This window comes from Vicugna pacos, chromosome 7 (genome assembly GCF_048564905.1).
Source record: "Vicugna pacos chromosome 7, VicPac4, whole genome shotgun sequence".
Taxonomy (NCBI): Eukaryota; Metazoa; Chordata; class Mammalia; order Artiodactyla; family Camelidae; genus Vicugna; species Vicugna pacos.
Window position 1 is genome coordinate 85357553 of NC_132993.1, and position 16385 is coordinate 85373937.

General features: G+C 39.9%; 1 protein-coding gene across 8 annotated transcripts in view; it reads right to left on the reverse strand.

The window, feature by feature from the left end:
• The window catches only part of LOC140697480 (uncharacterized), a 59595-nt gene that overhangs the window by 20720 nt on the left and 22490 nt on the right, over positions 1-16385 (reverse strand). For all 8 annotated transcript variants that reach the window (XM_072965315.1, XM_072965319.1, XM_072965320.1 and 5 more), the window contains 4 exons: positions 13259-13330; positions 11851-11877; positions 10119-10163; positions 8362-8413 (listed from right to left, as the gene is read on the reverse strand). In XM_072965315.1, coding sequence (XP_072821416.1) covers positions 8362-8413; positions 10119-10163; positions 11851-11877; positions 13259-13287 — 153 coding nt within the window. In that variant the 5' untranslated portion in view covers positions 13288-13330. The remainder of the gene's footprint in view (positions 1-8361; positions 8414-10118; positions 10164-11850; positions 11878-13258; positions 13331-16385) is intronic.

Below are 16385 nucleotides of genomic sequence, written 5' to 3' on the forward strand. Positions count from 1 at the left end.
GGGAGGCTATTCAGTCATGATGGGGACCCTTCCTAGAGCTCTCACCTATTTAAGGTCTGAAGTGGGAAAATAAGTGGTGTCCAGAGAAAACCAAACTGAGTCCACATTTCAGGAGAATGGAAAAAAACATCTTGGGTCCCAAATAGGGATATTTTAGATAATTACTCAGTGAAGTTGCATGCTAACTCAGTAAGAATCCATAAATTGGCAAAGAATATGAAATACAGAAACATACAAAACAGAAACAGATTCACAGACATAGTAAACAATTTTATGATTAATGGGGGAAAGAGGGTGGGAAGGGATAAATTTGGGAGTTTGAGATTTGCAAAGGTTAACCACCATATATGAAAATAGAGTAAAAAACAAGTTTCTGCTGTACAGCACAGGGAACTGTATTCAATACCTTGTAATAACCTTTAATGAAAGACATATGAAAATGAATATATGTGTATATATATACATGACTGGGACATGATGATGTACACCAGAAATCAATACATTGTAACTGACTGTACTTCAATTAAAAAAAAAATTTTAATACAGAAACAAAAACAATTTGTGCAAAGCTATTCTTCTGTTATTTACAACAGATCAAATTCTGATACAATCTAAATATTCCATGAAGTGAGAGATGTGTTAATTACATTATGGTAGAAATGCTTTTGTAATCACATAAAAACAATCAAAAACTATATTTATCAGAAGTTTATAAAGTAGAAAAAAATTGTGCTATCATGTTGTTCTTTCCAAGTATGCTAAATTTTGTAAGTAAATAATTTATCCAGATAAGGAGAAAGACAAAATGGTGATTCCTCATTTTTTATATTGTTGTAGAACATTTCTTAATAAGCTCATGGGATCCTCATCTGAATGTCTCAGGGAGAGTAACTTTGCCATCAACAAGTTAGGAAGGTCTAGTAAGCTGATGGTTTTCTTAGTCACTGGAACTCCTGAATTTTTTTCTCTACATTTTACATTTCTGTACTCTCAAATATCTGTGGTGTTACTTTTATAATCAGAATTTTTACAGTGAAGTAGATTTTATGAGGGAGAAGGCTTTAGGTAAAACACTCACAATTTGTCCAGATGTAATAAAGATTCTTTCTTAAAATGGTTATCATTTTCTCATTTCAACAGTAAGTAATTTATTTGCAGCCAACATAGTAAAGAAATTATTTGGGCAGATGCTAGAATCATTGGGTAAAAGATGGTTGGTAAATAAGAACTATGCAGTCTCAGGGTGTCATCTTCCAAATTAATCACTGGACAGAGGGAAAAGTATGTTCACAGTGGATGAATCTGGTGGACACCATCTTAATCAGATGACAAAATTAATGCACCAATAATGAGGGAGACTGGCAGTGTCCCACCTGGTGACTGAGAACGGTCCAGCATTGATTAATCTCCTTTCACAAATGCTAACCTGAATCTAGCCATGAGGAAACAATCAGGTAAATTCTAATTGAGGGATGCTGGTGTACTGGTCTAGATCATCAATGTCATGTGAACAAACAAATAACTGGGCAATGGTTGTGACCAAGACAATGAAATGCACCACATAATCCTTGACTGGGTCCCGGGACAACAATAAAAATAGTTGTAAAGGGCATTATTGAGGCAAGTGTGGAAATCTGAATGTGGGCTGTATATTAGAAAAACATTTTGCATTGATACAAAAATTTTTCAAATGTGATGACTGTATTTTGCTTGTATAGGAGAATGCCTTTGTTCCAATTAGTCCTCAAATGACTCAGCAAGATATGTACATATATTACCCATGTATTTGTACAGAGAGACGAAAAGCGGGGTCAGTGGTAACAATTGGTGTCCATTACACTTGTCTTGAAACTACAAATTTTTTTGCAGGTTTCAAATTTTTCAAAATAAAAAGTTGAGGTAAAATGTAGAACAGGTTCATCACATACTATTTCAACAATTCAGAGAACAAGGTTAAAGAAAATAAATGCACTTCTGGCTGTTTATCCTTCTAGGAAAAATAGATACGGGTATCTTCTACCCATTTGGACCCCTTGTGGAGTACAGAGTTTTGTAATCTGGTTTTTTTCACTTAATATCATACCATGAATGTTTTCCTTGTTAGAAATAGTCTTCTAAATTATTTTTCATGGCTTAATAATATTTTATCGTGTTGGTACACCATCATTTATACGAACAATCCCTTTTCATTGAACACGTAGGCTTTGCAGTGATTAAAAATCATCACCTTGACCATCTTTGGAGTTAAAACCTTGTTTGATCCATGATATGTTTCTGGATAAATTTTTAGAGCTGGGAAGACTGGGTCAAAGGATGTGCACATGTTAAGTCATGGCAGGCACAGTTGGCGACCATGCAACAAACCCTCCCCTTTCTTCCTTGCTGACAAAAATCTCAGTTTTGTTTGGTGCAACAACATGCCCCACTCTAAGGGCTGAGTTACAACAGGTCGAAGCCAATCATGACAATCTCATCTCTTCTGTCAGAGACGTGCTTTCTCTGGTGCTCTTAAAATGGGGTGAGGGTGGGTGGGGAGCCCAGGACCCAGCCAATGAGCCAAATGAGCTATAAACAGAGTATTGCTGGGAGTGCCCTGATGAAGGCAAGCCCCTCTCCTGCTGCCATTTCATGTAACAGTGGAGATGAAATCCTTAATGCCCAGCCCAAGAACCACACTGCAGATGGCACCCTGGAAAGAAGGAGCTGAGCCCCTGATGACATCACTGGGTTTTGATGACATCACTGGGTTTTGATACACCGCTGAGCTCATGTACCAAACCTGCCCCCACCTGGATTATCAAACACATTTATCAGCTAAAGCCTGCCAGTCAGGCTTTCTGTCACTTGCATATTAAAAAACACAAACAAAAAACGGCTGTTCTAACTGACATATGTTGACTGATTGCCTTCCACAAAGGTTGTATTGCTTTTCATTCTCCCGGAAGTGTGAAGCCGTCACTGGTTTCCCATCCCTTCCCCAAATTCTAGGCATAGAATAAAGTTCCTCTGTGGTTTGAAAGACGGCTTCATCAGGGCCCCTTCTCCAACCAGGTTACAGTCAATCTGCTCTTTGGTAAAACCGAGGAAAGACTGACCCCTAGGGGGCTCTCGTCTCAAAGCACCTAACAGGCTAGGCCGTCAGCATGCACCGGCTGCAGGCTTGTGGAACTGGCAGGAGTGACTTCCATCATCCAAATCTACGCAAAGAACCCTTAGTTAGGAGCCTTCTTTGAGCTCAGCATGGGAGTAGCGAGCACAGGAAAGGAAAATGCATCATGACGTGGCGCTGTTTCAGGTACCTTTTTGCCTGTACGCACAATTCAGGCATCCGGTGTTCAAGGTTAACCCTTTAGCTAAAGTCAGCAATGGACACCTCAGACACCTCGGAAAGCTGTGAGCAGGAGGGTCCCCCCGGTGCCGAGACGGATGCAGCAGCGGACAGTTTGTCTAGAGACCTGAGTTCCTTTCCAGCAGTGAAACCATGAGCAAATCACAGCTGATACAGATCAAGACCTTTCTTGCCATGATAACCACTGACTCCTGGAAACTTTGAAATGGTTTCTCTACTAGTCCCACCCTGCGGATGAGGAAACTGGGGCCGGGATGGGTTCAGGGTGGCTGCCCTGCTGTTCCCTTAGCTCAATCCCATAGCTGATTGAGGCAATTCACATGGCTCTCTGATCTCAACTCACCAAAGAAAATCCTCACAGTTGGTCCAAAACAACTGTAATCGACAACAGGATGAGAAATTCTTGCAGCAAGTCATGACGATTTTCTCACATAGCTGTGTAATAATGATCTTGTTACAAACTGGACTTTATTCAGAACCTGGGCGTATATAAAATGGTTGCGAACTAGCCAAAATTCATGAAGGAGAATGGATGTCCTAAGGTTTTTGTCAAAGGATGCAAATAGGAGTTCTAAGCAAACGGAAGTTCCTCTACAGTTGTGAACATTTTGCTATGCACACCCCATTCCTGGAAACTGGGAAGGATGAACTCTGTGGATGGAGGTACCTGGGTTATTTCAGTCATTATTCAGAATCTTGCATTTTAATGTCTTGGGAGTAAAAATCTAAAAATACCTTTCAACAAATCGGTCTCTGTCAAGATAGCAAGTCTTTTTCCTTCTGTGATGACTCTTATCACAATGCTTCTAGTATTTAGAACTAGACAAAGATCTTCTCTTTAAAAATGGATGGTACCCCATACACATCAATTGACAGTTGCCATGACAGAAAGCAAGCCAGCGGGGTGATGACCCTGAGCATTTTTTAAATCGAGGCATCATTATAAAATTGGAGAATTTTAAAACTGAAAGGGCTTAGGCATCATTGAGTCCCATATTTTCAATTCGGAGATGAGGAAACCAAGGACAAAAGAGGTAAAGTAAATTACTAATGCTGTGGGAGGTAAGATCTGTACAAAAAAATAATAATAAACCAGGAGACAAAAATGCTAGGACAAGGATATAAGTAGAGATTAGCATTCAGAGCTCCTGTTCCCATGGACAGTGGAGACCATACATTTTCACTGTGGTTTTCTCTGCTGATCCAACCTGAATGCCCACGACTCCTGCCCCAGCCAGCATCTGCTCCCAGGGCACCAGTATCCCCAGAGGGAGGGAGACCTTCTTACCTAGTGTCCATGCCTCCCTTTTTCCCCCTTGGGGCCTTGGGTGAATCTATGAATTCCAGGATCTCCCTGGGAAAATAAAAGGTTGCTTAGCTCAAATGGGTAGGAAAATTATGATTATTAAAAAAGAAAAGGCACCAAAGTGGACCCTTTCAGTTGTCTGAGCCTGCTCAGTATTCCAAATACCCAGTGCAGTTAAAATTCTAAACACTTTAAGAGCCCAAACGTTGTATAAGATGGACTTCCTTTCAAATCTCCTATTGGTCACAATACTAAGACAGGCTGAACAGATGCCTCATTAATGAATTATTCATTGTCCTCTGCCTTTGTGCCCAAGCAAACAATTCACAGTCCCTGGATTAGAGCAGCAGAAATCCCTGAAGCCCCACTACTCACAAAATCTCCCCTCTCCTCTCCATGCTCACCAGGTCATCCAGGTGGCCCAGGCAAGCCCTTAAATCAAATTTTTAAAAAGTGTCACTTTTTAAAATCATCTATTGCCTAAAGGGAAATGGCAAATGAGATTCAAATTAAAAGAGCAATGTAGTACGTGAACTTTAAAGCATTAGCTGCCAAAGAGATGAGGTTGAGACACAGAAAAGAACATACTTTTATTGGAAATCTGGGATACACTTGGCCTTATATGTGCATTGCCTCACAATTCAAGAATTAACCTGCTACATATGAGGAAACTGAGGCTCAGAGAAGTCAGACCCTGTCCCCCTACCACCAATACCCTGGATCTTTTCACAACTTCCTGATGCTCCTACACAGAAATACACGTAAGGAAAAGAAGGCTTTCTCCATCAGTACTAGCAGCGCAAGATCTTATGAAAAAGAGAAGAAAAGAGAGAGAAATGCTTCTGGAGCTCCTGACTGCTACAGGCAGGGAACCAGAGAGGTGGAGGAACTTGCCATTAGACTATGACATGAAAAGCAAATGGTTGCTTCTCTTAAAACCTGCTGTTAGATACACATGACTGTATCTAAAATAGATAAACACAAGGTCCTACTGTATAGCACAGGAAACTACATTCAATACCCTGTAATAACATATAACGGAAAAGAATATAAAAAGAAAAAAATATATGTGTATGCATATGTACAAATGAATCACTTTGCTGTACTCTTAAAGCTAACATTGTAAGTCAACTACAATTCAATAAAAAAAAATGTTTGTTAAACCTTGCTGTTAGTGGTACCACCTCTGTGCCATAGTTCCTACAGAATCACAGAATTGGGGAGAGCCCCCCCATGCAGGAGCCTTCCTCGGATGATGTTATGTACCTGGTTCTGGAGGGTACACACCACGCCCTGAGAATAGTAAAGTGGGGCCCCCTCTGAAATCTGACTCTCAGACACACAGGAAATGGGATGTTCTCTGGTTTCCACACGAAGTCACCTCATAATGTCACTGGAGACCTTTCTTCACGTCTTCCCCGGTCTGATACAATGGTAAGAAGGAATTAGTTAATTCTAAATTTTAATCCTGCTGTTTAATTGACAACCAAGGCAAATTTCTTTGACTTCTTAGTTCAAAACAATTTTCTCATCGGTGAAATAGACATACTTATCTTATAGGGCTGTTACAGGGATTCAATGGAATAGTAAATTAAAATGCTGAGTACAGGGCCTGACATATGGTGCCTATTATGTTTTGTCCAACATATAGTCCTTCCTTTTTCTGACCCAGACACTGGCTTCCAGAGTAATCTTCCAAATCTGTAGCTTTGAACACATGTCTTACTTGCTTAGAAACTTTCAACAGCACCTGGTGACTCAGCAGAAAAGAACAAAACCCTTAAAACATGGCATTAAACCGGTTCCGACTTGCCCTTCCAGACTGTCCTCCCACTCTTTATACTTTTGATCTCACCCTCCACTTCTGTTGAAGTGGAATCTTTGTTTGTCCAAAACCACTCTGAGTTCTTTTAATCTAAGCCTTTTCTTTTTCTTAACCTGGAATACTGTGTGTGTGTGCGTGTGTGTGTGTGTGTCTCTCACAGAAGTCTCAGTGGAGAATGTCTTGATTTCCTGTGTTCCCTGGGAATGCCTGAGTCTTCTCCACCCTGAGCACATTCTCAAATGCCACAGGACCTCAGTAGGGAAGGCTGGTCTCACATCCCCTTCCTCCTCCCTCACCATCTTTTAAATTTCATTCCATCATTACTCCCTCACTGAAGCCTTCCTGACTGCGCAGGCTGGATCAGATCCCAGTGCCATTTCCCTGCCTTTCATGTACTTATCTCAGCAGTAATCTTACACCTATTTCCATGATTATTTCATTAATATCCGTTTCACCCCATAGAGGCAAATCCTGAGAAACAGAACTTATGCCTATTTTGGTCCCCATTCTACAGTCTTCCCTAAATTACAATACATGCTCAGTGAATTTTGTTGACTGATTGGATGGAGAAAGGCCACTCTACCTGAGATTCCTCTCCAAGTCACTGGGCTCCCATTGATTCTTTATTTGTACCATTCTTACAGCCTTTTTCTTATCCTATCTTGTATTAGAGTTATTCCTGTACAAATCTTATCTCCTGCACCAGCAAACCAGCTCTTTATTGGTCAACCTTGACTCATTTACTTCTGAACCCTTCTCTGTGTCCGCCAAAATGCCCTACAGCTAGGAAGCACTTGACAGGCGTTTACTGAGTTCAACTAATTTTGGTGGAAACTGAAGGCTCTCCAGTCTTGAAGGGAATGTAGCGTGCTCCACCTTCTCCAAAATCTGACCCACAAACTGCAGGTTGGAAATTAAACCTCAATAAAGAGTCATGTCTTGCGACTCTCTGTTTCATGTATCAGGAAATCAATCCACACCTAAGGGTAAAAACATTGCTCTAATTCCATAGGGGTAATAGAAACATACGTAAATAAATTTAACCCTCTTTATCTAATCCAGTGAATCAACAGAAGCTGATTACAGTGCTGTGTCAAGTTGGATCCTTCAGGCTGGAATCCATCATCAGTTAGTAATGTCTACATGGGCATGGGAAGGGAAATTGATAAGTAATGTCTGCCTGGGCACAGGAAGGGGGAGTTGCAGTACATACACCAGGAACCTGCCCTCCCTCACATGGAGAGAGTGACCAGCACAGTGCACAGTTGCAGTCAAGCAGATAGTCCAAACAATGGACACTGGGAGATGCAGAGAAGGGGGAGGTCACTACAGACTGACATGGTCAAGGAGGGCATCATTAGGATGAAAGAGAGGAGGTGGAAACTGAAGGAAAGGTGAGGTTCAAGTAAACACTGAAGATGGATGCAGGGGAAAGGCGTTCCTGGATGAAGTACTGAGTGAGGGTGAGACACAGAGCTTGGCATGCAGAAGGAATCTCCAGGGGACAGTGAGGAGCCCAGTTTGACTGGGAAGGACACTTTTGGACTGAGATTAGTGAAGAATGTGGTTGAAAGGCCTTGCGTGTCAGACTACATCACTGGTGACAGGAAGCCATGAAAAGCTTGAGCAAAAGGGAATGATGCCCATGATAAAGCACAAAAAGTTAAGTAAGCTGGTTCCCATGACCCATTTCACTATCAGCAGAGTCAGGCCTTAAGTAGAAGTTCCAAAGACTAATCTAATATTTATCACCCTTTCACTCCCAACCCAGTACTAGTGCTACCAGACGACGCTTTCCCAGAGCTTAGAAATAAGCTATCCAGGTCAGTTTCTGCAGCAGGAATCTGAGAGATGTGGGAGAAGAATCTTCTCACACTTTACCCGATTTCCCATTTCCTTTTCCTCCAGATGACCCTGGGACTCCACGATCACCCTAGAAAAAAACAAAGAAATACAAAAAGAATCTGTATTACATAAGTCACACACACCAGGAAATTTTTTCACATAGTTTCACATTCTAGCCAAGAGTAGAAAGTTCTAAATCTGACTATGTGGCAGACTATATGCCCTGAACAATCTTCCCTTCAAAAAACAATTTAAAATCCAAATAACAAATTAAATTACATCTTACATGCATCCATGAGCTGATAAAGAAAAAGAGAGATGCTTAGAGTTTAGACAAAGAGAAAGCAGGAATCTAGAAGAGTCACAGCTATTGGCTGCCGGAGGACTCCTGATCACTCTGGACATGTGTGGTGTGAAAACCCACAAGGTGATCACTCATTTTAAAGTGGTCCCAGGAGGCAGTGCCACCAAGTATGTGGCAGAAGCAAACAACCTCCACTCAGTGGCTTCTCACAGATAAAGTTCCATCAAAAATGAGTGTCAATCAAAAGTTACAACACATAGGAGGTAGACACCATGAGGGAGAAGCCAGCAGATCCAACAGACAACAAATTAGACTTATAATGACTATAGATTTTGCAATTATCACAATGTAAAATAAATATCTTTAATCATTTAAATAACTCAAAAAATGAGCTAAGGAAAAAAAAGCATCTATATTTTAAAAAAGGGTGGGGGGCAAGCAGATTTGAGAAAGAATCAAACAGAACTTCTTGAAGTGAAATTAGAATAAATGAAATCAAAACTCCAATCAGCAGGTTAATGGCACATTAAACATTTAACATAAGGATTGGTGAACTAGAAACTGAAGAAGTTATTCCGAATGCAGCACAGAAAGATAAAGAAATAGAAAATATGAAAGAAAGGCTAAGAGACATTGAGGATAAAGTGAGAAGGTCTCCAAATTTCTAATTAGACTTCCAGAAGGAGATACGAGAGAAAGTGGGAAAGATTAAAATTTCAAAATGATCATCTGCTAAGGATTTTCCAAAACCTGGAGACACAAATGCTCCGATTCCAAAGCTTACTAAGTCCCAAATAGGATAAGTGAGAAGAAATTCATGCCTAGAACACCATATTGAAACTGCAGAAAACGAGAAACAAAGGAAAGCTGTAAAGCAGCCTGAGATTTTTTTCAAAGATTGCTAACAAAGGGACAACAGTTCCTTGACGGATAACTTCTTAAAAGCAAAGATGAAAGTCAGCCAGGAGAGGATGAAATTAATTTCCAAAGTGCTGAGAGAAAATAATTGTATACCCAAGAGTGATCTTTCAAGAAAAATGGTGAAATCATGAAATTGTCAGAGTAAAAAAAAACAAGGAGCATTTACAACCTTCATCAAAGAAAAATATCTACAAGTTGTATTTTAGGCAAAAGAAGCATATGATCTTTTCACGTTCCTTTGAAGGCATCAGTGATTAATAAATGCGATGGTAAAGCTAGGTAAGTACTGATTAAATAAAGCAATCATTATAACAATGTCCAGTTACTAGAATTAACAAAAGTAAAAGGTGAAAATAAAACTCCGACAGCAACATGTGATATGAGAGCTAAGTTTATAGGTTCCTTGTCTTTTGAACACAAGAACAAACACACAAATTAACTTTAGACATTGGTGAGCACGCATGTTTATTTAAATTTCCAGACTAGTTGTGAGAAACATGGAGAGTATTAATTGCAAACTCATGAGGGTGGGGATAGCTGGGGAAATAGAATGAGAAACTGTCTGTACCTGTTCTCCATCCAAGCCGTCAAGACCCTCCTCACCAGGGCTGCCCTGTGGAGCAAAGGAAGATGAGGACATTAGGGACCAGAGGACCAGGTATCCCTGGTTACTGCTTGCATGTTAATTTCCTTGCTAATATTATTCTCAGAAGGTAGAAGAATCTAGGTCTTCCAAACAACACTTATATTCGGCATTCAAGTATTAAAAAAAATGTTAAAAAAAAATAAAAAAATAAATAAAAATAAAGCTTGCTGTAAAAAGCAGTGATTATTTTCTTCCTGAAATGGATATTAGCAATATATACTGTTTTTCTTGACAGTTTCAGATGCTAAAGAAAAATAGAAGAAAAAAAGAAATTCATATTTTGAATGGATAGAAAGGCTTCCTTTTAAAGTTTTACACTGGGACAAGCATGGTAACTCTCACCGGACCGAATGAAACATTTCTCACTGGTTGTCTACGATCGTCCTTGTGTCACTGACCTTTTTTTTTTTTTTAATGTAAAAAGACTGGCAAAGAGAGGAGGGTATAGCTCAGTGGTAGAGGGCATGCCCAAGCATGCACGAGGTCCTGGGTTCAATCCCAGTACCTTCATTAGAAAAATAAATGAATAAATAAACACCCCTATCTATCCTCCCCCAACAAAATAAATAAGTAAATAAAAAGACTGGTAAACATGCCTGAATTCATCTGCATAATGGAAACTCCAAAGATCACAGATTAAGCAGGAATTAAATGAGTGTGTTTGGACGTGTGTGCATTTGGAAAGACTTATGACTTAAAAAAAGAAAAAAAGACTTCTTTAGAGAAGAGCTGAAAAGCTGGGGCTGACTACGATAAGAGTAAGAACTGGCCGCGGCATTGTGCTACCCCATCAAGCTTTCCATCGCTTTCAAATCACAGGCTCGTTGTTTTACCAACCAACTCAAAAGGACAGAGAATCTATTTATTATAAAGCATCTTCTGAAGAAAAAACAAAAAGATTCAGAGTGTTGCAAGCAGAATAAAATGCATTTTACACACGTGGGGTGGTCGATGTACTCCTACTGGCCACATGAGGAAATCAAGTTTCAGGCATTTTTGTTTTAGCCAAAGGACAGCTGATTTTAGTGAATGAAAATACACATAGGAAACTCTAGGACTAAATCCCGTGCTACATTTGGCACAGGACATAGTGGTCCCAGGAGACCTGATAAATGAGATCCATCAGCCCTTGTCTGATCCATTCATCACTTGGTATTCATTCCCTAGGATAATGCGGGGAACATAGCGGGTACCTAATACATGTTTGTTGAATGAATGAATGAATGAATGAATGGGCAAATGGGTACTTGGCTTCTGAATCTGGATGTAAAGCCACTCCCTGCTGCACCAGCACCTTACCAGCCCTGTCCTGCATCCCTCTCCCACGTGATACCTCACGTGACCAAACCCTCCTGAACACACCTTGAATTCAGGACCAACTCTTTCAGATAAACATGATAATCTTGTGGCTCCATCATTGTAGTCAGCAAGGCTTGAAATTTATCTTATAGATCCAGATTCAAACCTGAAATACTTACCTTACAGACAGCCATTCATTAGCATGACAGTTTGGCTGTTAACACCACCTGACACATCTATCCCCAAGTATTAAGCCCCTTTGCTGATTACTCAAGCAAAGGAAAAAATCAGTGAACTTGATGTTGTGTTTCCCAAAGAAGCCACCCCCAGTTTGAGAATAAGGAAGACCACTCACCTTTTCTCCAGAAAATCCTCTTGCTCCCTAAAATTCAAAACAAATAAAAACAACTGAGCTTGAATGACACTTTTAAGCCACTGTTTCATTTAGGAAACCATATGTTCCCTAATTTCAAGAAACTGCAATTTTGATACACACATTACTATATATAAAATAGATAAACAACAAGAAACTACTGTCTAGCACAGGGAACTATAGTCAATTTCTTGTAATAACACACAGTGGAAAAGAATCTGAAATATATATATGTATGTATGACTGAATCACTTTGCTGTACAGCTGAAATTAACACTGTAAATCAACTACACTTCAATTGAGAATAAAATTTTAAAAAAAGATACTGCAAGTTTTGGATCAAAATGGAGATTTCTTCTCTAGTGACCATATGGACATCACTGATTACTATCACTCCCCTGCACCATGATGTGGAGAAAAGTGCACCTTGTAACTCCTCCCACAGTAGGGGGAGAGCCAGAAACAGCAGTAACCTGTAGTTTATGACAACAATCATACTCTTCCAAACAAAAATGGGAATACAGAGTCACAAGCATGCAAAGGCTTCCGGGAACAATAAGACAAAGTAATTGAAAGACAAACTTGGTAGAAGATACAGAATATGGTCACTGTGATCAGAAGAACTCCAGAGGACTCTGAAGCTGGCTGTAAAAATAATTCTCTGGCCTTATTAAAGGACATTCTCTAATCCTAGAAGGTTAAGAGACATTTAAATCAACCACTAAAAAAGGGTTTCCCACTCATGATCCCTAAATTTGGCTTTTAATTTATTTGTTTGTTTGTTTGCTTGTTTGTTTGTTTTAATGGAAGCACTGGGGATTGAACCCAGGACCTTGTGCTTGTTAAGCACAAAGTCTACCACTGAGCCTTTAAAATCTCATTGTTCTCAAGCCCAGCTTCCAACTGCCACCTCTGTGGGTCTCCTCCTGAGGGCTTTTCCTGGTATCGGAAGTCTGTCCACACACGAGACCGGCCAGAAGTGCTGGGGTACCAGTGTCCCCTGGGAGCAGCCCTCAACTAATGCCCAATGGGATCTGGTGCACACATACCCCCGCTCCCTCCCCCTGGGGGTGAGTTGTGCTCACTGCCCCCACTGCTTCTCAGCAGGATTAAGCTCTATCCACCCACAGTGTAATCAAATAATAATGCACTCTTTTTAGGCCACCTTCCCTTCTAACTTCTCTACTCCCCTACTTGGGTTTACTGTGACCCCCAGCCCCACCCCCCAAATAAACACTAGATTTTGCACTGGATGCCTTTCCTCGGGCTCCACTGCTCCACTCCCTCAGTCTGAGAAAGAGCTGAAACACCAGAACCATGCTGAAGAATTAAGATTTTCCTCAAACTCCAGAGACAGGGAAAGATCTCCACAGCTTGAGGCCACACTCACCTTGGGTCCTCTCCTGCCCCAGCATCCATCCTCACCTCGGAGTCCAGGAAGACTTTGGGGACCTCTTTCTCCCTGTGGAGTAAAGATACACATGGAGACAGTCAAGCAACAACCTCTGTCCCCATCCAACCAATTCCAGCCAGCAATGAGCAACTGTCAGAACGGGTAAAATAACAACATGGTCCTTGCAATCACTTTTACATCCTCAAAGACGTGGTTGGATGACCTGCAAGGCAATCAGAATGTTCACCCATCAACTGCCCACACTGATGACTCCAAATCACACGAATCTGAACTCTCTCTATGTTCAATCAATTCAGTCAAGGCACATGAGCAAAAACTTAAGCATTCAAATCAAACAGAAGTTGTCTCTGAACATTTCCTTCAGGCAGCTAAAACTGGATGAAGGTTTCCTCATGGCTCCACAAAGAATAAACCACTATTTAACTCTTTCTTTTCTAGATGAAATCCAGCCTCTGTCTAAGGTGTAGATCATAGGTCATACGTCCTCTCCTGAGAAGCTTTTACTGTTATATTGCTTGTTATTATGTTTTTGTGTTCTATTCCTGGTATATTGTGAGCTTCCTGGAGACAAGGACAATGTCTCATTTATTTATCTCTGGATTTCCAGCCCTAAGTACAGCGTCTGGCACACAGTAACATCCAATCAGGATTTGAAGAATGATTCCCTGAATTATGTTAATGAACGTAACCTTTTGATCTAGGTATTGAATAAGGAATGGAATGGGAGATGTCAGGCCTTTTACTAAGTTGATCAAATATAAATTAGAAAGCACTATACATCCCAAGACCTTTCATCAAAAAGAGGGTCTACAAAATGTAATATCTAACTTTCTCTTAACAAGGCTGGATGACTTCCCTGTGTGAGCTGCCCAGGACAGCAAAAGGGATCACGGTAAAGTGAGAGGTCCTCCGGATCTGGAATGAAAGGACCTGGGTTTGAGTCCCAGCTCTGCCTCCAGCAAGTTTTGTGAGCACATGACTCTGTGAATTACAATTTCCTCCACTGGCAAAAAAAAAAAAATATGGATCTGGATAACATGGATTCTAACCACTCATAGGATTGTTGTATTGAACGCATGAGCTATTGTATTGAAAGGATGTCACAAACCACATGGATTGGACAAATGAGGTGCTTTATGCCTAACAGACTGCAAGTGATAGCAGAGCACAACACAAGACATGGGTTTGGACACACCTGCAATGCTGTCTACCTGACCTTAGCAAGTCACTTACTCTCTCTGAGTTTCTATTTCTGAATATACATAATGAAAGTATTAACACATATCAGTAGAGTTGTGATGAAGGTTGTGTCAAAATATACACAAAGTGCCTAATGCAGAGCCTAACACACAGGAGGTGCCAAATAAATGTCTGTTCTCCTCTTTCTTCCTAGCCTATAAGAATTTTTACGTTCAATATATGGTGTTTAAGCTTCATCTGGAAAACGTAACCCTCACAGATCTGCTGGTTTACATTGCACTATCCAGTGTCATCAATCATGAATAAATGGTTGTCATCTTTATTAGAAAATAATTGTTATATATAAAACAAACATCCCTAATAAAGCAAGGACACTGAGGAAAAATTCTTAGTTTTATTTTTAACAAAATGTTAAAAATAAACCCATTCAGAATCTTTAAAAAAATGATACAAATGAACTTACTTACAAAACAGAAAGAGACTCAGAGACTCATAAACATAGAAAACAAACTTACGGTTATCAAAGGGGAAAGGGGGGAAGGATAAATTAGGAGTTTGGGATTAGCAGATATAAACTACTATCTATAAAATAAACAAACAATAATGTCCTACTGAATAACCCAGGGAACTTTATTCAATACTTTGTAATAACCTCTAATGAAAAAGAATACCAAAAAGAACATATATATATATAGGTGTATCACTATGCTGTGCACTAGAAACTAACACAACATTGTAAATCAACTCTACACCAATAAAATGAATAAATAAATAAAGTAAGTAAGTAAGTTAATCTTGGAAATAAAAAATAAAAAAATTTCTAAAAACTCACTCAGGATGGCTATTAGCAAGAAACAAACAAAAACAAATGTTGGCAAGGATGTGAAGAAGTTGGAACCCCAATGCATTTGGGGTGGAAATAGAAAAGAATATAGCTGCTATGGAAAACAGTATTGTAGTTTCTCAAAAAAAAAGTAAAAACAGAATTACCACTTAAGCCAACAATTCCACTTTTGGAATATACACCCCTAAAGAATTGAAAGCTGAGTCTCAAAGAGATCTCTGCATACCCACAAACACAGTAATCATTCACAACAGCCAAAAGGTGGAAGCAACCCAAGTGTCCATTGATGGATGGATGGAGACACAAAAGGGGACATACAGATACCAAGGAATATTATTCAGCCTTGAAAAGGAAGGAGATTCTGGCATGCTACAACATGGATGAAACTTGAGGACATTATGCTGTGTGAAATAAGCCAAAAAGACAAATACGGTGTGATTCTACTTAAAGAGACATGTGGAGTAGTCAAATTCATAGAGACAGAAAGTAGAACAGTGGTGGCTAGGGGCTGGGGGAGAGGGGAACGGGAAGGTAGTGTTAATGGGTACGGAGTTCCAGTTTGCAAGATGGAAGAGTTCTGGAGATGGGTGGGGGGAGGGGCCACACAACGTGAATGTACCTGACGTCACTGAGCGTCACACTTAGAAGCAGTTAGGACCATCAAGTTTACGTTACCTGTGTTTTACTACACTTAAAAATTAAAAAGAAACATGATGAAAAAGGAAAAGACCCACTCCTATGACTTCTATTTATAATTTCTAAAGTTCCAGTTGTTGTATCTACATGATTAGGTATCTGTTTTTTTCAAAATCAGTCCTCAGGGAAAAAAAGAGTATCCTTAATTTGAGTCTTCACAAAGTCTCCCGTATTTCAGAGCCCTCTCTCCATTACTTGGCTTTGAACAGCGTAGGATTGACACCCAGTCAGAGGTAATTTGAGATATTTATGGGATGTTTATGGAAGTCACCTACCAGATCAGTTAAAGAAGAAAGGAGATAAAGAAATCTGACAGAGATTATTTATTATATTTGAGGGTGAGACCTCACAATTTCAAATGTT